General features: G+C 38.3%; 1 protein-coding gene across 2 annotated transcripts in view; it reads left to right on the top strand.

The window, feature by feature from the left end:
* BRWD1 (bromodomain and WD repeat domain containing 1) overlaps positions 1 to 24,235 on the top strand; it is a 125,279-nt gene that overhangs the window by 15,926 nt on the left and 85,118 nt on the right. For both annotated transcript variants that reach the window (XM_064279460.1, XM_064279459.1), the window contains exons 5-11: positions 3,210 to 3,360; positions 5,431 to 5,529; positions 5,959 to 6,119; positions 7,062 to 7,283; positions 21,698 to 21,798; positions 22,636 to 22,706; positions 23,720 to 23,820. In XM_064279460.1, coding sequence (XP_064135530.1) covers positions 3,210 to 3,360; positions 5,431 to 5,529; positions 5,959 to 6,119; positions 7,062 to 7,283; positions 21,698 to 21,798; positions 22,636 to 22,706; positions 23,720 to 23,820 — 906 coding nt within the window. The remainder of the gene's footprint in view (positions 1 to 3,209; positions 3,361 to 5,430; positions 5,530 to 5,958; positions 6,120 to 7,061; positions 7,284 to 21,697; positions 21,799 to 22,635; positions 22,707 to 23,719; positions 23,821 to 24,235) is intronic.

The following is a 24,235-nucleotide window of genomic DNA, read 5'->3' as shown; positions in this document are numbered from 1 at the left end:
TTGGAGCACTTTCTCAGGGAGTTTGAAATGTATGGGACGTTGTTGGTTTCTCAGTGCCTGGGAGTACTGTTGGCATGAATAGATGGGATCCAAAGCTGGCCTGTGTCCTGTAATGTGCTGTTTTCTCTGTCCTCAAATGGTGGTAGCAGTATGAGTGAGAAGCCCTGGGGATGCAGCATTTAACTTTATGCCAAATACATTCATATCGGGTAACATTGGGCTTACTTATGAATTAAACTTACGTAGTACCTTTTTTTATTTATTTTTATTGAGGTATAATTGACATACAGTAAACTACACATATTTAAAATATTCAATTTGATAAATTTTGGCTTCCATATACACCCATGGAACCATTGTCACAATCAAGATAGTGAACATATCTGTCCCCCCAAAAGTTTTTGTTGCACCCCTGCTCTTCCCTGCATTCTTCTTTAAGTAACCACCGATTTGCTCTGTGTCACTGTATATTAGTTCACATTTTCTAAAGTTTTCTATAAATGGAGTCATACAGTATTTACTCTTTTTCTGGCTTCTTTCACCTATCGTAAGATTCATCTATGTCATTGTGTATATTTCTTTTGCCCTTTTTCTCTTTATTGTTGAGTAGTATTTTGTTTTATAGATATACCACAATTTGTTTATTCACTCACCTGTTGATGGATATTTGGGGTGCGTTTCCACTTTTTGGCTATCACAAGTAAAGTTGCTAAGAACTTTCGTGTACGCACTTACTTATAGACATGCCCTTTCATTTCTCTTGTTAAGTACCTAGGAGTGGAATAGCTGAAGTATATGTGAGATGTACACCTAAATTTAAGAAACTGCCAAACTGTTTTTCAATGTGGTAATACCACTTTACATCCCCACCAGCAATTCTCCACATTTCTTGCCAACACTTGCTCTGGCCAGTCTTTTTAATTTTAGCTATTCTAATGAGTGTATTGGTATCTCATTATGGTTTTAATTTGTGTTTCATCAGTTACTAATGATGTTGAATATCTGTTCATGTGCTTATTTGCCATCAGCATGTTTTCTTTGTGAAGGTCTGTTCAAATCTTGTGCCAATTAAAAAAAAATTGAATTGTTTTATTTTTGTTTAGTTTTGAGAGTTCTTTATAGTGAACACAATTCTTTCATCAGACACAGTTGTTGTTAGGTGCTGTCAACTTGGTTCTGATTCAGAGTGACCCTGTGTACAACAGGATGAAACGGCCTGGTCCCACACCATCTTCACAGTCATTGCCCTGTTTGAGCTCATTGTTGCCACTGTGTCAGTCCATCTCGTGGAGGGTCTTTCTCTTTTTCACCGACCCTCCACTTTACCAAGTATGATGTCTTTCTCTAGTGACTGGTCCCTCATGATAACATGTCTGAAGTATGTGAGACAGAGTCTCACCGTCTTTACTTCCAAAGAGCACTCTGGCTTACTTTTTCCGGGACAGACTTGTTTGTTCTTCTGACAGTCCATGTTAACATTCAGTATTCTTCACCAATATCCTAATTCAAAGGAACCAGTTCTTTGGTTTTCCTTACTCATTGTCCAGTTTTCGCTTGCATTGAGGTGTCTGAAAATACCGTGGCTTGGGTTAGGTGCACCTTAGTCCTCACAGTGACATCTTTGCTTTTTAACACTTCAAAGAGGTCTTTTGCAGCAGATTTGCCCAAGGCAGTTCAACATTGTTTCTTGACTGCTGCTTCCATGGGTATTGATTGTGGATCCAAGTAGAATGAAATCCTTGACAATTCTTCAATCTTTTCTCCATTTATCATGATGTTTCTTATTGGTCCGGTTGTGAGGGTTTTTGTTTTCTTCGTGTTAAGTTGTAATCCATCCTGAAGGCTGTTGTCTTTTATTTTCATCAGTAATTGCTTCAAGTCCTCTTCACTTTCAGCAAGCAAGGTTGTGTCATCTGCATAACGCAGATTGTTAATGAGTCTCCCACCAATCCTGATGCCATGTTCTTCATATAGTCCAGCTTTTTGAATTATTTGCTCAGCATGCAGCTTGAATAACTGTGCCAAAAGGATGCAACTCTGATGCACACCTTCCCTGATTTAAAACCATGCAGTATTCCCTTGTCCTGTCTGAACAACTACCTCTTGGTCTATATCCAGTTTCCTGTGAGCACGATTAAGTGTTCTGGAATTCTCATTCTTTGTAGTGTCTTTATACTGGACACAAGTCTTTTATCTGATACGGCAAATATTGTGAAAGTCAGAACCTGTGTAAGGTGGAAACCTGTCAGAGAAGGAAAACACAAATATTTTCCACTAATATGAGTGATAGAGAAGGGGTAATACTGTACCCTGTCAAAAACAAAACTTATGAGACCTGGAAAAACAAGCAGTCCTGTTGAGTTCTGGCCTCACAGGTTTCACTGTATATGCTTTGCAGATACTTCTCCCAGCCTGTGGCTTGTCTTTTCATTCTCACAACAGTGCCTTTTGAAAAACAAGATTTGAGTTTTGATGAATTTCAATTTACCAATTTGTTGTTTTGTGGATTGTGCTTTTGGTGTTATATATTGGAAGTCTTTGCCTAACTCACTGGAGGTTTTATGGTGTTAGGTTGTACATTTAGATCTATGATTCACATTGAGTTAATTTTGTTCATGATGCCAGGCATGGATCAAATTTCTTTTGAATTTGCAAATGGACATCTAATTGTTCCAGCACCATTTGTCAAAAAATTACGCTTTTTCCACTTAATTCCCTTTGCACCTTTGTGAAAAATCATTTGTTTTTATATGCTTGGGTTTACTTCTGTGCTCTTTGTTCCATTGATCTCTGTGCCATTACCGTGCTGTTTCGATTACTGTAGCTTTATAACAACTCTTTAAACCAGGTGGTGTTAACTCTGCAACTTTGTTCTTTTTTGAAGTTACTTTGGCTTTTTAGGTCATTTGCATTTCCATATAAATTTTATAAATGTGAATTTTACAATGGTTGATTTCTACTAAAAAGCCTGCTGGGACTTTGACTGGGATTGCTTTAAATCTGTAGATCAATTTAGGAAGAATTACCATCTTAAAAATCTTGAGTCTTCTGACCTATGAACAAGATCTCTCTGTCTACTTATTTAGATTTTTAATTTCTCAGTGTGTTGAAGTGTTCAGTGTACATGTTTTTCACCTGTTTTTGTCAGATTTATCTCTACGTATTTAATGTTTTTTGTAAATAGTTTTTCAAACTTGCTCTCCATGCAGGTCTTGTCCAATAAGCACGTGGCTCCTGATCATCTGTTGCAAATCTGTCAGCGCATTGGTCCTATTTTGGATAAAGAAATTCCACCCAGTATTTCAAGAGTGACTTCTTTGCTTGGTGCAGGAAGGCAGTCTTTGCTACGTACAGCAAAAGGTACCTTAATTTGAAGAAGTGTTCTGCTTTGTATTAATAGCTTAATAATAATTATAATTGTGAAGTAATGTAAGCATTGTGGAAGAAAGGTGATATGTAACTATAAATCATACTGTGGACTATAAAATTCTCTGCATTTTGCATAGAACATTGAATTTTATCACATAAGTGTTTAATGAGTCCTGCATTCAGAAAATGATAAAGGTATAGATGTTAAGCTAAAAAGCTTGAATTTATTCTGAGATGTGTTTGAGGTTTTATCAATGTGAGTTCTTAATTTTCCATCTTGTAGCTCAGTTTTAACTTCACTGAATGTAATTGTATGTGTCTAATAAACTCTTTTAAATGCTAGAAGTATTTCATTTGATATTTAGATTCTGAAATTTTCTAAATTTGATAGCAGTTTGAAAACATGCACCAAAAATGTACAATTGCGTGGTTCTTTTTTTATCAGTTTAATTTTTTCACAAAGTTATGTGGTAGCAAAATGATTGGAATTGCTATTCTTTTTCTGTTAGCTTGGTATAAACGGCTTAGACTAAGTATATGTATGTGATATGACCTATGTATACAACGTGGCTAAACTGCTCATGGGTGATTGTTGGCTCTTTGATCCTGAGCATACGCGAAGCCATCGTGTGATTATCTTTGTTAAGAGCTGTTGCTGATGTGATGCTGCCTGTTAGATGTACCACTAGTGTAAGGCTTTGGCTGAGAAAGAGCAGCCCTCCCTCTTGGTTCCTTCCATACCAGACGGGTTTGTCAGCTTGAGTTGTTTCTTAGTGCTCTGTAGCCATACGACACTGTGGCTCGAATCAGGATGCTGTTCATATTCTTCCTCCTGTGTCCCTATTCACCTTGTAATCATTCTATTTTAGGTTGTTATGTAGTAGTTTCTTGGGTAGCCTGTTTTCCTTTACTTGTGTCAACGCTCCATGTGGTTGTTTTGTGATGAGCACTGCTTTAGAAGTGGCAGACCTTTGAAGACTTCACTGATAAAGTGCAGCAAACTGCCCTAGGGTAGGGGCCATATTTCTCTGTTTTGTACTAGTGCCATGAGAGGATGCCTTGTAACTGCTCTTTGATCATGATAGTGGTAATGAATCCATTCTTGTAAAACGTAATATACCTGTTTGGGGCACCCGAGGCTCAGTAGAGGTTTAGTATGATGCCTTCCCTCCCTTCCTGTTTCAGTTTTGAAGAAGCTAATTTCAAGCACAGCTTGACTGCTCATAATCTGTGTTCTGCTACTGTCTCCTATACAGGAGGGCAGACAGTTTTTCTTAGTGTATTTGTTGGTAGGTAGAGGAGGATTGATACTTTAGGATTTGTGTTCAGACACACAGACCCTACATATGTGCACTTGTGTAAAGGATTATCTGATCCTAAAGCAAGAGGAGAGCCATTTAATTTTAATCTGTCAATACTTCTAAAAAGACTAAAGTCTTGACAGTACTATATTAGTCAAATTAATTTTTAAACTGAAGGACATTTAAGTAATTAGATAAGTTAAGAATTTTCATGTACATCAAAGAAATTAAATTTTTTTTTTTTAACAAAAGCTTTTGCTGTTGGAAAGTTGGATTAGGTGTGATTAAGACCTTTTATCTTTAATATTATGTGGCATAACTCTGCATTGAAAAATAAAAATGTGCTTTGGGACTTTGAGTCAAGATCTATTTTTATGGTCCATCCCTACTAATAATTTACAGTGGATCTCTTTAAAGGTCCTGCAACCTTTGAGCCTCAGTTACCTCACTTATAAATTGGCGATAATACCTACCTCACAGGGTTGTTGTGAGGATTCAATGAGATAATGTATGTGGAAAGCACTTTGTAAATTGTAAAGTGCTACACAAATGTTAGTTGTTGTTGCTGTTGTATCTGAGATGTCTTAATTTTTTTTTTCTTCAGAAATAGTCTAATAAACCATTAGGGCTTTTCTGTTAAAGTATATTAGTTGGTTAAACTTTGAATAAACAGTTTATTACAATATACGTAAGTATTCTATAAAATCTTTCTTGGGGCTAACTTTCAAGATTTTATGTGTATCTAAAATTCATTTTAAAGACTGCAGGCACACAGTTTGGAAGGGCTCTGCCTTTGCTGCTCTTCATAGAGGAAGACCTCCTGAAATGCCCGTGAATTATGGGTCCCCACCAAACCTTGGTAAGTGCGGTTGGCCTTCCAGATGCCTGAAACCATCCTTTTAATTTCTTGACCAACTTTATAAATGGTACAGTAAAGTTTTAAAGGAAATACTGGTACTGTTGTTCCATAGTGAGAAATCAAATTTCAGATTTTTTGTTTACTTAAAGTAAATAATTACTAAAACAAAAATTAATAATCTTAGTAAGAAGTCTGTATTACTGATTTAGAGTAGTATTGGGAAGAAACTGCTGTCCTAAAGATTTCTAGAACATAGATTTTGTGACCTTCTAGAAATTGATCTACTCTGTTACACATGGAGTTGATTTGAGTTGAAAATCAACTTGACAGCACCTAACAGTAACAACAAAGAAAAGTGTTTTTTTTTTTTTGTTTAGTTTTTTATCTGTAGGCTTCCCCTTAACCTTTTCCATTGGTTTTATTTCCTAGTGGAGATTCATCGAGGAAGACAACTCACAGGGTGTTCCAATTTTAGCACAGCATTTCCAGGAACTATGTATCAGCATTTAAAAATGCACAGAAGGATTCTGGGACATCTCTCTGCTGTTTACTGTGTAGCATTTGACAGAACAGGACATAGGATCTTTACGGTGAGTTGACACTTAATTTGGGGCACTTTAGTGTTAATCAGAGTGGAGAGAATCTTAAAAAACATGTAGATTTTAAATTCTCCATTCTCAGTGATTTAGATGCAGATAGTTGGGATTGTGTGCTGTTTTGAAAGACATTGATTTAGTGTAGTGGGTCTTAAGCATATAGTCATCAGAGGTGCTATAAAAAATAAGAAAAAATAAATTAAAAAAATATATATGTACTTAGTACATCTGGACCTACTGAATTAGATTATTGTCTTGTGTATTAACAACAATTGCAACAACAAGAAAACTCTACAGGTGATTTTTATTCATGCTGCTCAGTCACTGATCCAGGGAAAATGATTGATTATAAAAAATATTTCAGGGTTAGAAGTAATTAAAAAGTTTAGAATTTAATTTACCATTTTAATGTTTTAAGGGAAAATTAGTATGGGTGAGAAGTTTAAATTTTATTTTCCAGGTGTGAAATTCATAGTAGGTGTTCAGATGTTTACTGAATGAATGGATGTTGGTTGGTCTGTAAATTTGAGACCCTGATGTTTATTTAAAATGAGGGTGCTACTCCAATTTTTTATTTTGGGGGGATTGCCACTTGTTTTCAGCCTATGAAACAGATCTGTCCTAACACTCATCCAGTTGGTTAATTTGGCATGAACTAAAGTTTAACCATTGTTAATTGAAATAGGTGAGCCATGAATTTTTACTTGGCAGAGATTTTTTGGGAAAATAGTATAATGTTTTCTGACCTATAGGAATTATAGCTTCACTGTGCCCTTAAGCAGAATTTCTTTGCTTTGGAAACAAATACCATTACAACTTATAGAGTATCATACAGTTGGAAAGAGAGGAAGAGAGAGTTTTGGTGTCATTTTAAATTATTTGAAAGGCTTGGTATGCTAGTGAGTATATATTTATTTTTGGGTCTTCTTTTCCTAGGGGTCAGATGATTGTTTGGTAAAGATTTGGTCAACACATAATGGCCGCCTGTTATCCACGTTAAGAGGTCATTCTGCAGAAATTTCAGATATGGCAGTAAACTACGAGAATACAATGATTGCTGCTGGGAGCTGTGATAAAATAATTAGAGTGTGGTGCTTGAGAACTTGTGCCCCAGTTGCTGTGCTCCAGGGACACACGGGATCAATTACATCTTTACAGGTAAACTTCTAACTTTAATGTGTACAGTTGTGTGTTTATTACCACCCCCTTTTCCTTTAGAACTCTTTCTCTGAAGTTGAGAAATACAGTAATTACATGATCTATTTTAAATTTAGAAATCAAGGGAAAATATAATCAATCATACATTGACAGTAAATGAAAGGATGATGTGATAAAAATCTAATGTGGTTAGAACTTAACAAGAAGATGGATGGTGTACTATTTCCTTGAGGTATATGGCTGAACTGGATGAATGTCAGTTAAAAACGAATGCTAGGTTATTTTTCTATTTTAAAACTGGTGGATTTTGACAAATTGATTAAATTGGCTGAAGTGTTTTCATTTGTTTTTTCACCTTATTGGTGAGGATCATTTTGAACATATATACAAGTGGACAGAATAGTATAATGAACTTATGTGTGTCCATGAGCCCATGGCCAGTTCTTTCAGTCACATCACTTTTCTTGTGTGGATTCACCTTAGGTGTCCAGGTCTTCGATCACTGAGTGTGTGGTGTACACTCTCACGTACAATCCTAGACGGGAAGGGCTACGTAGGGGTGATTGGAGTAGGCACAGGTATCTGGCCATTAAAGGGGGTTATGTGCTGAGTAAGGTAGGGGTCTGATGGCTGCCCCTGAGTGCCTGGGTGGAAGGCATGTCCGTGTTCCTTAGTGCGCGTAGGTGGGTGGTTTTTGCAGCTGGATTTTGGGTACCTAGTGTTGTTTGGTTGTAAGGACTGAGGGACACCTCTTATTCTTGGACCCCTGGCTAGCTGGAGTGGGTGGAGCCACCAGTCCTCAGGCCCCTGATGTGGGTAGGTGAGGACCCTGCTTAATGGGCAGGGCAGTGTCATATGTCACGAATCTGCCACTCCCCCTTTGCTGTTGCAGTTGAAAATAGGCTTCAGGCATATACCCTGTTGTACTGTGCTAATGAGGGCCTATGCTGTTGAAATAGGCCCACACAGGTCTAGGCAGGGGTGAAAGGCATTCAGAGTTCGTGGACCCCTTATGCCTAGGCAAAGGGGCTGTGCCTTGCCTAAGTTTCCAGCTTAGGGGAGCCGGCAGATTGTTTTTTCTTGTTTATTAATTTGTTCCCTCTCCAAAGCTGGGGAATGGCTTGGGGCATGTGACAGGTTGCACTTCTGGCCCAGGAGGCCCGGCAATCACTGAAACTGGACCGGACCGGAGTAGAGATGGGAGAGGGCGGCGGGTAAACGGGAGAGAGGTACTTCCCAGAGGGGGGAAGGATTTTTTTGGTCCCGTGTGGTAGATTAGACACAAAACTTCCACAGACTAGTGCCGCTTATCCCTGGTTCCAGAGGCTTGAGCAGACCCTCCACTGCTTGGTTTCTCCTGGAGTGAAAAACATGTCCTGAGTGCTACTGCTTGCCTCAGCTTGCGTGTGCCGGCTGATCCAGGCTACAGGGTGCTGGCTAGATCAGGTCTGGCAAATCCTTGCTGCTTCTGAACTGTCTCTCCCTCCCCCTGCCGCTCAGCCTGACTCCTCAGTTTTAGCTTTGATGTTCAAGGCTCCTAGATTGTCATATATAATCGAGTCACTTGTTTTTTCGGGTCTTTGTTGTAAGAAGGACCACAGGGAGCATCTAAGTACTCTGCCTTTGTTGTAAGAAGGACCACAGGGAGCATCTAAGTACTCTGCCGTCTTGGCCCCACCTCCTCCTCCGGAGTTAACATTTTGTAATTTGATACGAACTTAGAGGCAATATAGCAGAAAATGAGGAAACTTAATTATACTTTGACAGGTTGGTTGTCTTAAAACTATTAGGGAGCTCTTGAGTGTGTCAGATTGGACCTCTGATCTTCCCGGAAATCCATTCTTTTGGTAATGGAGGCACTTACGTATTTTTACTCACAAATCTATCTGAAAAATCTATTTGCTAATGGTTACTTCAAAGTTCAGAGCCAAACAAGTACGTAATTTTAGTTCTTAATCTTTTTGATGCTCTTTGTCCTGTTGTTAATGGTATATAAAAAAATAATGGTATATAGAAGCCATGTTTTTAGTAAAGGCTTCTCTTCTGTTTATTTTAAAAAAGTCGTACAAGTGATATTATTTGTAGAAAATTCAGACAGCAGATAAAAGCAAATAAAACTTTCATAATCTTACCATCTAGAAGTAATCACTGTTAATATACCTTTCTTAAGGTTAGCGTTATTCATTATCTCTTATAAAATTTACATTCCGAGAAATATTAGCAATAAGGCATAGCCAGGCCACAATCAGAGGTAGTCTTTTGTCTGTCTAAAAGAGTAGCAAATGAACATTTCTTCAGGAATAAAAAATAATGTGTATCTGGCTTTCACCAGTTCCTCTTAGGAATGTCTAGAAAAGATAGGCAAAGATAAAAAAATAATGAGGAATTACGGAGTCAGGATCCAGTAGAAAAGGATCTCTCTCAGAAGGGAGCCTCATGTTTGGAGATATTTGCCAATTCCGAGGAGGTGGCTGAGAAGTTTAGTAGAACTTTGGGCACACTTGGGGGCTTGTGGGAGGATAAAAACTGGAGTTAAGGGTCTGTTGAGGAGAAGGGATTTTGGTAAAAACCTTTGTCTAGAGGTTGGGAACCAGAAAAGTTGCATCTTTGTAAGAGAGAATCAGAAATAAACTAGTCTTTATAGAAACTGTAGCCCAGCTTCAAATGGTCATAATTCTCATGGATTAAGGTGATTTGGGATTGCTGGCCCACTTGACTTACCTGCAGGCTAGAAGCAGGAGTCACTTTAGAGGAAGGTAGCATATGCAGCCTCAAATTCTTTATGACTTTTCATAAATAATGGTGACACTGAATAAAAGGAGACTGTCATGACCAAAACAGGGAGAAAGAGATGATGAAAATATGACTCAGAGGACCCAGACACTGGATGTTTTGGATAAAAAACCAGGACTTGAAAATATCTATGCTTATTCAAGTAATTAAAAGAAAAATAAACAATTTCAGAAGATACAGAAGTTAGTAAAAAAGGAAATTCTTTAAGTGAAATATAATATAACAATTTAAGAGTTCAATAGAAGCTTTAACAGCAGATTAGACACAACTGAAAAAGTTGAAAAGAAAATTAGTGAATTGGAAGTGAGGTCAGAAGAAAATAAATAGGTTAAAGTGCAGAGAGAAGAATTTGGCATACACGGAAAAGAGAATACGGTGCAAAGAGATACAGAAAAGAGCTTAAGAGATAGAATACGGCGCAAAGGTATATAGTATATGTAATTGGAATTCCTGAGAAGGAGAGGATGAAGCAAAAGCTTTACTTGAAGTGATAATAGCTGAAAGTTTTGTAAAATACACCAAAGACTTGAAGCCACAGATTCAAGGAAAAATGTGAACCCCGAGCAGAATAAATACAGAGAAAACTACAGATAGGCAAACATCACAATGAAACTTAAAAGCCAAAGATAAAGAGATAAACAAAGGAGCAATGCTAAGACTGACAGCTAGCTTTTCAATAGAAATAATGGATGTCAGTAGGCAGAGGAGTGATAATTTTTCTTTCTAGGAGTGACATTTTTAAAGTGCCAGTAGAAAATGATGGCCAGTCAAAAATTATGAACCTATTGAATGTATTAGTGAAGAATGAAAGTGCAATGAATGTATTTTTAGACAAAATCAAGAATAGCACAAACGACTTAAATTCAGTAGAACAACACTAAAGGGAGTTCGAAATAGTTCTTTAGGTAGAGAAGATGGTCCCAGATGGAAGCTTGGAAATGCTAAGAAGGAATGAAGAGTTAAAGAATCAATATGTGAGTAAATGAAAATAAATACTGACTTTATAAAATGACTAAATAACTTCCGGGTTGTTAAATATATATGGAATTAAAATACTCAATAGCAATAGTAGCATGTTTATTGGAAGAGGCAACTGGAGTAGCTAAGATCTTCGCATTGTTTGAGAAGTGGAATATACAAAATTAAATTAGACCTTTAATATGATAACGATGCTTGTTATCTTCAAGGTAACAGCTAAAAGAATAGCAAAAAATAAAAAAAAAGAATTAACTACCAAGCTAATAGAGGGAAAATACTGGATAATGAAAAATAAAAAGGCAAGAAAGGAGAGAAAAAGACACAAAGTATGTGTGACAGTATTATGATATCATTAAATTTCATTGCAATTATTATATTACTCGTGAATGCATTAAGTGGTCCAAATAAGAGACAAAGATTTCAGACTGAACTAAAAAACAAAACCCAATGATGTGCTTTACCTTCAATATAAGAATATAATGGGAGGTTGAAAATAAAGGATGGAAAACATCTTGTAAACATTAACCATAAGAGGGCTGATGTAACGTCTTTACATGATGGTGTACATCAGTGTGTATTAGTTTCATAGCTATCAGTCTAATATCTAAAAGTGATGTTTAAGGTAAACATAATTTTTAGAAGAGGGACAGTTTATAATGACGAAAGGTTTCATTGAACAGGAAGATAGACAAGCTCTAAATTTGTATCCATTGACTAATAGCGTTGTAATGCATAAAGCAAAAATTGACAACTTATGGGGAGAAACAGACACCCATAATCATAATGGGAGAATAACACATCTCTACCGCATTAGCCAAAAGAACAGTGTGTCATTAAAAATATAGATTTGAACAATACGATTAATAAACTTTGCCTGTGTGACATTGTACCTAATAACTCATGACCCCTGTAATTTCCTAGAAACTTCAAAATATTTGGAACTGATTAATAATGCAAATATTACATATTAAAACTTGTGGGAAGTAGCGTTTGATAGCCAGCCTCCAAGATGGCAGCTAGTGACTCGCACTTCCTTGGAACTCGCATCTCTTTGTAATCCCTACATGGAATGGGGTTGACCTGTGTAACCTATAGGATATAGGGAAAATGATATAGTGTGACTTCCAGTACTGCATAGTAATAGACATTGCAGTTCTGGCTTATCCTCTTGGATTGGGAAGCCAGCTGTCATATTGATAGGGCATTGAAACATCCCTGTGGAAAGGTCCTAGGGGCCATATGAATAAGCCAATTTGGAAACATGTCCTCCATCCCGTTGAGCCAGAACCACCCAGTTAAAGCTGCTCCTAAATTTTTTTTTTAATTTTTATTGTGCTTTAAGTCAGTCTCTCACACAAAAACTTATATACACCTTGCTACATAATGCCAGCTGCTCTCCCCCTAATGAGACAGCCCGCTCCCTCCTTCCACACTCTTCGTGTCCATTTCACCAGCTTCTAACCCCCTCTACCCTTCTTCTCACTTTCAGGGAGGCGATGCCAACATAGTCTCAAGTGTCCACCTGATCCAAGAAGCTTACTCCTCACTAGCATCCCTCTCCAGCCCATTGTCCAATCCAGTCCCTGTCTGAAGAGTTGGCTTTGGGAATGGCTCCTGTCCTGGGCCAGCAGAAGGTCTGGGGGCCATGACTACCGGGGTCCTTCCAGTCTTAGACCGTTAAGTCTGGTCTTTTTACGAGAATTTGGGGTCTGTATCCCACTGCTCTCCTGCTCCCTCAGGGGCTCTCTGTTGTGTTCCCTGTCAGGGCAGTCATCGGTTGTAGCTGGGCACCATGTAGCTCTTTGGGTCTCTGGTTTATGTGGCCCTTTCTGTCTCTTGGGCTCGTAATTACTTTGTGTCCTTGGTGTTCTTCATTCTCCTTTGATCCAGGTGGGTTGAGACCAATTGATGCATCTTAGGTGGCTGCTTGCTAGTGTTTAAGACCCCAGATGCCTCTCTCTAAGGTGGGATGCAGAATATTTTCTTAATTTATTATGCCAATTGACTTAGATGGCCCCTGAAACCATGGTCCCCAAACCCCCGCCCCTGCTACACTGGCCTTGGAAGCATTCAGTTTATTCTGGAAACCTCTTTGCTTTTGGTTTAGTCCAGTTGTGCTGATCTGTCCTGTATCGTGTGTTGTCTTTCTCATCACCTAAAGTAGTTCTTATCTACTATCTAATTAGTGAATACCCCTCTCCCACCTTCCCTCCCTCCCTGCTCCTAAATTCTTGACCTGGGAGAAAATAAGTGTTTTCAGCAGCTGGGTTTTTGGCGTAATTGGCTATTCAGCAGTAGGTGACTAGTACACAGCTGAAGCTGTGCTAAAAGGAAATTTGTAATTCTTAATGTACATAATAAAAACGGCTGAAATTCAGTGATCCAAGTGTATTTCTCAGGAAGTTAGGGACGACTGGTCTGACAGGGATCACCGTAGAGGGTAACAGACAGTGGGAGAAAAAGGTACAGGAAAATGCAAATTCATAACAAAAGGCTGGACTTACTGGCCTGATAAGAGACTAGAGGACCCCTGAGACTGTGGCCCCTGTACACACTTCTAACTCAGACTGAAGCCACTCCTGGATCTCACCTTTCAGTCAAAAATTAGACAGGCTTACAAAAGAATAACACACGTGAGGAACGTGCTTCTTGGGTCTTTCAAGTGTATGAGACCAAATGGGCAACACCTGCCCAAAAGCAGACTTGAGAAGTCCAGAAGGGACAGCAAAACGGGATAAATGGACACGCAGAACCCAGGGTGTAAAGGGAAAAGGGGAGAGTGCTGATACATTACGGGGAGTGCAGCCAGTTTCAGAAAACAATTTATGTTTAAATTTTTGAATGAGATACTAATTTGTCCTGTAAACTTTCACCTAAAACATTGTAAAGTAAAAAAAAGAACAAAAACAAGAACTGCAATGAGATACCACCATATTTCCATCAGAATGGGTATAGTTAAAGAATTAAAAAGACGGACAGTGCATAGTGTTGATGAGAATGTGGAACAGCTGTTAACTCTCAGACGTTGCTGGTACAACTGTTTCAGAAAACTGCTCTGTCTACTAAAGCTAAAAATACGCGTACCCTACAACCTAGTGATTCCACTCTTAGGTATTTATTCACCAGAAATGTGTAATAGTTCACCAAAAGACGTGTCCAAGAATGTTCATAGGAACACTGTTTGTGGTAGCCAAAGACTAGAAACAACCCAAATGTCCACCAACAGGAAAACGTGGTATAATACAATGGAATATTAGAGCTGCGAGAATGAATGAAATACATATTGTAATATGGATGACTCTTACAAACAAATCCTTGAGCAAAAGAAATAAGACACACTTCTTTAAAAAGCTATAAATAGAAATACCATATGACCCAGTAACCTCACTTTTAGGAATGTATCCTAGACAAGAGCTGTCACACGAATAGACATATGCATACCCATGTTTATTGCAGCATTATTCATAACAGTAAAAAGATGGAAACAGCCTAAGTGCCCTTCAGCAGATAAAGGGATAGACAAACCATGGTACACACAGTGGAATACTACACAATGATAAAGAACAGTTATGAATCTGTGAAGCATCTCACAACATGGATGAATTTGGAGGGCATTATGCTGAGTGAAATAAGTCAGTCACAAAAGGGCAGATAGTGTATGAGACCATTATTGTAAAAACTCAGGAAAAGGTTTGCACGCAAACAATCTGATGGTTACGAGGAAGGGGAGGATTAGGGAGAGGAAATCACTAGACAGTAGGTATGTGGTAACTTTGGTGAAGGGAAAGACCGTATACGTTACAGGGCAACTCAACGTGGTGAGACCAAGGAAAGTCATAGACGCTTCATACCAAACCCCACCCCACCCCACCCCACCGCCTTCAAGTTGATTCAGTGCCTCCATAAGTTTTCCAAGACTGTAAATCTCCATGGAAGCAGACTGCCACATCTTTTCTCCCATGGAGTCAGTGGTGGTTTCGAACTGCTGACCTTTTGGTTAGTGGTCAATTGTTTTAACCACTGTGCTACCAGGGCTCCTTTAGCAGCTTCTTAGACACATCCAAACACCCTGAAGGAGGGACTGAGTTGCTGGGCTGAGGGCTGGGGACCATGGTCTTGGGAGACATCTAGGTCAATTGGCATAACATAGTTCATTAAAAAATTATTGTACATGAGATTTTGGTGAGTAGTGCCTGGGGTCTTAAAAGCTTGTGAATGCCCATGTACTATACATCTGCTGGTCCTATCCTGTCCAGAGCAAAGGAGAATGAAGAAAACCAAAGACACGAGGAAAATGTTAGTCAAAAGGACTAAGACCACAAATACCACAGCTTCCACCACCTGAGTGCAGAAGTAGACGGTGCCCGGCTACCACCACCTATGGCTCTGACAGGGATCACAATTGAGGGTCCGGGACAGAGCAGGAGAAAAATGTAGGAAAAAATTCAGGTTCACAAAAAAAGACCAGACTTAATGGTCTGACAGAGACTGAAGGAACCCTGAGACTATGGCCCTCAGACATCGTTTTAACTCAGAACTGAAGTCATTCCAGAATTATGCAGGTGTATAAAACAAACAATAACAGGCGAGGAATGCGACCTTTAGTTCTGTCACGTAAGTGAGACCAAATGGGCAACAGCTGCCCAAAAGCAAAGCTGACAGGAAAACAGGACAAACGGAAACAGGAACCCGAGGGGTAGAAGGGGAGATTGTTGACACATTATGGTGATTGCAACCAATGCCAGAAGAATAATTTGTGTATAAATGGTTGAACAAGAAGCAAATTTGCTCTGTAAAATTCACCTAATGCACAATTTTTTTTTTGGTTTTAAAGAACAAATTTATTTTCCCATAGTTTAGGAGGCTAGAAGTCCGAATTCAGGGCACCAGCTGTAGAGGAAGGCTCTCTCTCTCGGCTCTGGGGAAAAGTCCTTGTCTCAGCTTGCGCAGCCCGTGTGATCCTTGGTTCCCTGACTATCTCCATGTGGCACCTCCTTCCCCCATCTGTGCTGGCTTCTCTGTGCCTAATCTGTTCTTTTTTTAATTTTTATTGTGCTTTAAAAAAAAAAAATTAAGTGGAAGTTTACAGATAAGTCAGTCTCTTACGCAAGATTTTATACATACTTTTTTTTTTTTGCTATATACTCCTAGTTACTCCCCCCATAATGAGACAGCACGCTCCTTTCCATCCTGTATTTCCGGGCCCATTCAGCCAGCTTTTGTCCACCTCTGCCTCCTTTTATCCCCTCCAGACAGGGGCTGCCAACATAGTCTCATGTGTCTACTTGATCCAAGAAGCTCACTCCTCACCGGTATCATTTTCTGTCTTAGTAGCCTAGTCAAGTCCCTGTCTGAAGAGTTGGATTTGGGAATGATTCCTCTCTCGGGCTAACAGAAGGTCTGGGGACCATGACCTCCAGGGTCCTTCTAGTCTCAGTCAGACCATTAAGTCTGGTCTTTTTACAAGAATTTGAGGTCTGCATCCCACTGCAACTTAAGTCGGGTCTTCTATTGAGTGAGAATTTGAGGTCTGCATCCCACTGCTGTCCTGCTGCTTCGGGAGTTCTCTGTTTTGTTTCCTGTGAGGGCAGTCGTTGGTCGTAGCCAGGCACCATCTAGTTCTTCTGGTCTCAGGCTGTTGTAGTCTCTGGTTTATGTGGCCCTTTCTGTCTCTTGGGCTCATAATTACCTGTGTCTTTGGTGTTCTTCATTCTCCTTTGATCCAGGTGGGTTGAGACCAATTGATGCATCTTAGATGTCCACTTGCTAGCGTTTAAGACCCCAGACGCCAGTCTCCAAAGTGGGATGCAGAATATTTTCTTAATAGATTTTATTATGCCAATTGACCTAGATATCCCTTGAAACCATGGTCCCCAAGCCCCCACCCCTGCTACGCTGGCCTTCGAAGTGTTCGGTTGTATTCAGGAAACTTCTTTGCTTTTGGTTTAGTCCAGTTGTGCTGACCTCTCCTGTATTGTGTGTTGTCTTTCCCTTCACCTAAAATCGTTCTTGTCTACTGTCTAATTAGTGAATATCCCTCTCCCTCCCTCCCTCCCCGCTCTCGTAACCATCAAAGAATATTTTTTTCTCTGTTTAAACTATTTCTTGAGTTCTTATAATAGTGGTCTCATACAATATTTGTCCTTTTGCAACTAATTTCACTCAGCATAATGCCTTCCAGATTCCTGCATGTTATGAAATGTTTCACAGATTCATCATTGTTCTTGATGGATGTGTAGTATCCCATTGTGTGAATATACCATAATTTATTTATCATTCATCCGTTTATGGGCGCCTTGGTTGCTTCCATGTTTTTGTTATTGTAAACAGTGTTGCAGTGAACATGGGTGTGCATGTATCTGCGTGTAAAGGCTCTTATTTCTCTAGGATATATTCCAAGGAGTGGGATTGCTGGATCGTATGGTAGTTCTATTTCTATCTTTTTAAGGAAACACCAAATCGATTTCCAAAGTGGCTGTACCATATTACATTCCCATTAGCAATGTGTAAGTGTTCCAATCTCTCCACAACCTCTCCAACATTTATTGTGTTTTTTGGATTAATGCCAGCCTTGTTGGAGTGAGATGGAATCTCGTCGTAGTTTTGATTTGCCTTTCTCCAATGGCTAATGATTGTGAGCACCTGATGCACAATTAAAAAAAAGAATAAGGAAACAAAGGAGTGCGTCCTAAATCATTCATTTATATACAATTCAAGAACAAGTAAAACTATGTAGTTAGAAACCAGGATAGTGGTTACCCTTTAGGGTTGTAAACGAATGAAGATGTTCTTTTTCTGGGTCTGAGTGTTGATGGTATGGGTATGTTTTCCTTGTGAAAATTTAAGGGTGTGTACACTTATGCAAACTTGTATTTACGTTGTATTTCAGTAAAAATTATATTAAAAATAAGTGAAAAGGCAGAGAACAAACAATAGGCAAGACAGGAAATTATGAGTGAGTAGAAATTAAAAATATAAAAAGCAAGTGTAACAATGGAGAGGATGAACAAAACCAACTTCTTAGAAAGACTAAAAATATTGGTAGATGACTGAGATCAAGAAAAAAAAATGTCATGAGAAACCATTATCAGACTTGAGAAAGGGTCATCACTACAGACCCTTCAGATGTTAGAAGGAGGATATTTTAAAAAACTTTATGCAGAAAATTTGAAAATTTAAATAAAAGTTACAAAAACTCTTTTGACACAAAAACAAGCTTGAAAGAAAATCTGAATGGACCTGTAACTATTAAATTCACTGAATTTGTAGTTAAAAGTCTTTTGCTACCTATTTGGTATTTGTCTAGAATGTTTAGTTTGAATCCTGTTGTGTAGTACAGTGAGACAAATCCATGTTGAGAACAAATCTGTGAAATGTCTGCATCCTTCAAAAAGTTCAGTGTTATAAAAGGCAAAAAAAAAAAAGGGAGAACTGTCGTATAAGGATATGTGACAACTATAAATGCGATATGTGAGCCTTGATTTGGGTTCTGATTTTAGGGGACAAAAACAAGTGTAAAGGATACGTGAAAAATTGGGGAAATTTGAATATGGATTGTATATTAGATAATAGTGTTTTATTGATATTAAATTTCTTGAGTACAGATAATTGTACAGCTTGAGGGTTTTAGTGTTCAAGCATCATGATGTCTGCAACTTAGATTCAGATAGTTTATGTCTGTCCATCTCTACTGCGAGAGAAATGTGGCAAGATGTTAACAATTGTTGAATCTTGGTGACCATTATATGGGATGTTCATTGTACTTGGCTATCAACTTTTATGGTGGCTTTAAAGTAATGCAAAATAAAAAATTAGGATAGAATCCATACCATCACTGCAGCTCTTCAACATTGTCTTAGTGATTAACACCGGGCAAGAGAAAAGAAACATGTATAAATATTGAAAAGGAAGGTATAAAATTATCATTTCAAATAGTATGGTTGGCTGCTTAAAAAATCTAAGAAAATTAGTTGAAAATGCCCCAAGAAGTTGCTGTGTAGCTTATAAAACACTAGCTCTAAAAGTAGATAGTAGTGATGTTTGCACAGCATTATGAATGTACTGAATGCCCCTGAATTTGTATTCTTAACATGGTTAAAATGGTGAATTTTATGTTTTGTGAATTTTAACACACACACACACACACACACACACACACACACACACACACACACATTACAGCTGTTTGGGAACATGTGTTAAATATACAAACGGATACTTCATTCATACAGATCTTTCCATTCCTATCACATACCATATTCCTTTTCACTTTTGGACCTTTGCTGGCATTACCCCTTTGCTTATTTTGTTTTTCTTCTATTTTTCTCTCTTTTAATTCTTTCTGGATGATGTAGGACCAAACAATCTTCATTTCTTTAACTTCTTTGTGTAGCACAATTGGTACTTTATTATACACAATTTTTTCATTGTTGTAAAAATGCAGATTACGTTTGCCAAATTAACACCAATTACAGGAGTTATGTTGCACAACCATCACCACTGTCTGTTGCCGAATTTTCCATTATCGTAAACGGAAACCAAATGCTTCCTTAACAGTGATTTCTCCATTTTCCCTGGTAACCCTCCCTTGTAACCATTATTAACCTCTGGTCACAATACATTTGCCTAGTAAGATCATACATGGTTTAATATCAGGAAAGGTGTGCATCAGGCTTGTATCCTTTCACTGTAGTAATCGTATGCTGAGTAAATAATCTGAGAAGCTGGATTGTATGAAGAAAAATGTGGCATCAGGATTAGAGGAAGACTCATTAACAACCTATGATATGCAGATGACAGAGCCTGCCTTGCTGAGAGTGAAGAGGACTTAAAGCAATTACTGATGAAGATCAAAGACTACAGCCTTCAGTATAGATGATACCTTAACATAAAACAAAAATCCTCACAACTGGACCAATAAGCGACATCATGATAAACGGAGAAAAGATTGAAGTTGTCAAGGATTTCATGTTACTTGGATCCAAAATCAACGCCCATGGAAGCAGCAGTCAAGAAATCAAACATCGTATTGCATTGGGAAAATATGCTGCAGAAGATCTCTTTAAAGTGTTAAAAAGCAAAGATGTCACTGCGAGGTCTAAGGTGCACCTGACTCAAGCCGTGATGTTTTCAGTTGCATCATATGCCTGTAAAAGCTGGACAGTGAATAAGGAAGACAGAAGAAGAGTTGATGCTTTTAAATTATGGAATTGGGGAAGAATATTTAATATACCACAGACTGCCAGAAGAATGAACAAGCCTGTCGTGGAAGAAGTACATCCAGGATACTCCTTAGAAGTGAGGATGGTGAGATTTTGTCTCATGTACTTTGAACATGTTGTCGGGAGGGACCAGTCCCTGGAGAAGGGCATCATGTTTGGTAAGGCAATTGTTGTTAGGTGCTGTTGAGTTCGTTCCGACTCAGCAACCCTGTGTACAGAGAATGAAACAATGCCTGATCCCGCATCAACCTCGCAGTCTTTGTTATTCTTGAGCCCATTGTTGTAGCCACAGCATCAATCCATCTCATCCGAGGGTCTTCCTCTTTTTTGCTGACCGTCTCCTTTACCAAGCATGGTAAAGTAACTTTTTGAGCAGCTGCCAAACTGTTTTCCACAGCAGCTTTTCCATGAGGGTTCTGATTTTCTCACGCCTTCACCCGTGTTTGTTATAGTCTGTTTTTTTTAAATCTTAGCCATTCTAGTGGGGGTAAAGTGGTATCTCATTGTGGTTTTAATTTGCTTCTTTCTAGCAGGTAATGAGCATCATTTCATGTGTTGGCAATTTGTGTATCATCTTTGGTAAAATGTCTTTTTAGGTCCTAAATAACAAATTTTAAGCTGATTACGAAGTTAAAATGGAAGCGCTGTTGGTGTAGTGGTTAAGAGCTACGGCTGCTAACCAAAATGTCAGCAGTTTGAATCCACCAATTGCTCCTTGGAAACCCTAAGGGCAGTTCTACTCTGTCCTGTAGGGTCTCTATGAGTCGGAATCAATTTGAAGCAATGGGTTATGCGGTTAAAATATAATTCTCATATTTTCTTATAATACTTCTATGCTTTAGTTTTTAATGACAAATGAACTTTTAATGATTTAAATAAATCATTGACCCATTTGGGATTTATCTTGGTGTGTACAGTTTGAAGAATGGATCCTGTTTTATTTTTTCCCAGGTTTCTGCATAGTGGTCCCAATACAGTTGGGTTCATTGATTTCATTCACTGATTTGTGACAGTATCTTTATATTTAAGTCTTGCATTAGGGCCGAGTTTGGGACTTCGTGTTCTTCTGGTGGTCATTCTGTACCTGTTAAACTGCATGGCTTTAATTATCTAGGCTCTGTGATATGCTTTATATCAGATAAGCAGCTAGATCTTCATGGTTTCTGTTTTAAAAGTTTTTCTGGCTGTTCTTGTTCAGTAGTTCTGAAAATCCTTATTTCTACTGAGATCACGTTACATTTGTTAACATAAGAAGGGCTTTCCTTTTTTATAGGTGATAATTTTTTTTTTTAGAATAGTAGTACCTGTATTTTGGAATTCCTGTGTTTTATTTAGTCATTTGAAGTTAATTTTGAAAAACTGTTAAACTACCATTTCAGTAGCTGCTCTAAAAGCTGAATTGTGTATATTATTGCTTTTTAGTTTAGCCCGATGGCCAAAGGCTCTCAAAGATACATGGTCTCCACTGGTGCTGATGGGACGGTTTGCTTTTGGCAGTGGGATTTAGAATCCTTGAAATTCAGGCAAGTGACTTCAGTAATGCAACAGATTTTCTTGTTAACAGTGTTACTCTGCTTTAGTCTAATGAAATGCGGTGTGATTATAAAGAGTAATTATGGATTGTGGTTGCCTTTTCATTTTTCAACTTAATTATATGTAATATATGTACTGTATTGACTTGTACTGTTTAGGATGTGTACTGTTTAGATAGTTGGATATGTAATACAAGAATAGCTGTTCTGTGTTGTGGACACATTTATTGTGAAAGCAAAGTGAGATAGTATATATGTAACACATTTCGGAAATTTAGAAATGTACAATTAGGGGTATAACTCAAAATTCAGGCAGGATTATTTAAGAATTAGAAGACCTGGATTGTCGATCTGTGCTATCGAGCCCAGTAGCCACTAGCCACACGTGACTGTTGAGTACTTCAAATGTGGCTGCTGCAGCTGGGGAATTGAATTGCTAATTCAAATTTAAAAACTGATACTTGATTCAGAAAATCAAAAGTTACATATGTGGCTTGCATTACACTTCTTTTGGGTAGCAGTGTGGTTCTATACCCTGCTCTTCAGAGCCTATGGTGGGTTCACATAGACCCTCTGAGCTTTAGTCACCTCACTTTAAAACGGGGGCCTATTAAGGCCTGCTGTTTCTGTGAGGTAGAACTGCTGTGAAGATAGAGATTTGACAGGGTCTTCTCAGATCCATTCATAGTGGATTAAAGCACAGAAGAACTACTTGGTATACTATTTAGAAGTGACTATAATAATTATGGTAGATTAAAACAAATATTTTAAACTGTGTTAATGTGTTAAACTCTTGTATTTTAAATCAATTATCTTCTTCTTTTAAAGCCCACGTCCTCTGAAGTTCACTGAAAAGCCTAGGCCAGGCGTTCAGATGCTTTGTTCTTCTTTTAGTGTTGGTAAGATATTGTCGGCAATTATTTTTCTTAGTTTTATTTTAGCATTTATTAGGTGGCCACATTATGATAAGACCCTTTATCAGATAGCTGGAAAATGAGGTTCATTTAATTAGGCTTTATTTATGATTGTTGTTGTTGTTAGGTGCCGTCGAGTCGGTTCCGACTCATAGCGACGCTGCGCACAACAGAATGAAACACTGCCCGGTCCTGCACCATCCTTACAATCGTTGTTATGCTTGAGCTCATTGTTGCAGCCGCTGTGTCAATCCACCTTGTTGAGGGTCTTCCTCTTTTCCGCTGAGCCTGTACTCTGCCAAGCATGATGTCCTTCTCTAGGGACTGATCCCTCCTGACCTAATTAGCCCTTTTTCTTGTTCTTTATTTCTCCATTCTGCCTTTTTCTGATTTCTAATAGTGATCAGCCAGTGGTGTATAAGAGATAGCTGAGAAAGAGGAACCTTAAGGTGTCCTTATGAACAACTCCTGAGCCATGTGCCCCATGTGTATGTGGTTTATATAGATTTTTGGTAGTGTAAATTTGTTTTCCACACATAATATCTTGGTGAAATCATTCCTCTTTTGTTTTTTCTTGTATAGTGAACTTGTGTGGTAACGTCTTATTTATGTTAAGGACAGGTCAGAGACTTTTTCTCTAGAAAAATCTGAAACTTCAACCAGGGAATTTTATATTCCATAGCTAGGTTTAGGTATGTAGAGTTGTTTAGAAAGCAGAGTCCCTTTTGTTCAAGCATTCGTAGAGTAGTGGTGCTTAAGGTCATTGCCATGCTTGATAAAGCAGAGGAAAATAGTGAACCTTTCCAGATTGAATCACATTTCTTTTATTAAAGCTACTTTTTTTAGTTTTATAAACTCTTTAAGTAGAGAGTTAGAAAATGAATATGTTGAAATCAACTTAGTTTTAAAACAGTTCTTTATTGATTTAATATAGAAATTTGAGTTCTTGAAGTATTTGTTATAAGCCGAATGTTTAAACCTTAATGTCTTTATTTCAGGTGGTATGTTTTTAGCCACAGGTAGTACTGACCATGTAATCAGAATGTATTTTTTGGGTTTTGAAGCACCCGAAAAAATTGCAGAACTTGAAAGCCACACTGTAAGTATTTCTTTTTAATTTCTTTAGATTATTAGTAATATTCCTATTGGTACATAGTCAGATGTTGCTAAGGGGGATTGTTACAGGTCCTAATTTTAACTTAAGCGTACAGGGAATTGCACTTAAAGAGGAAGGATATCACATTGGCAATTCAGATAGGATCTCGTCAGTGCTAATATTTTGCCATAGTTATGTTAGCCTTGATCTGAAAATTTTGATTCTGGCAGTTGATCTGGGTGAGTTAGGTTCAAGTGAGTTTACTCATCTTAACCCTTTTGTGCTCACGGGTACCTCTAGGGGACCCAGCACTTTTTATGCCTCTGGAGGTTTATTGGGAACCTGCTGTACCACTGACAGTGTGTGCTGCCTCAAGGCAGGGGCCTCATGACTGAAACCTAAGAGACGGGTGTGTGTT

This window comes from Loxodonta africana, chromosome 2 (genome assembly GCF_030014295.1).
Source record: "Loxodonta africana isolate mLoxAfr1 chromosome 2, mLoxAfr1.hap2, whole genome shotgun sequence".
In the NCBI taxonomy this organism is placed as follows: Eukaryota; Metazoa; Chordata; class Mammalia; order Proboscidea; family Elephantidae; genus Loxodonta; species Loxodonta africana.
This window is presented reverse-complemented; position numbering and strand designations above follow the sequence as displayed.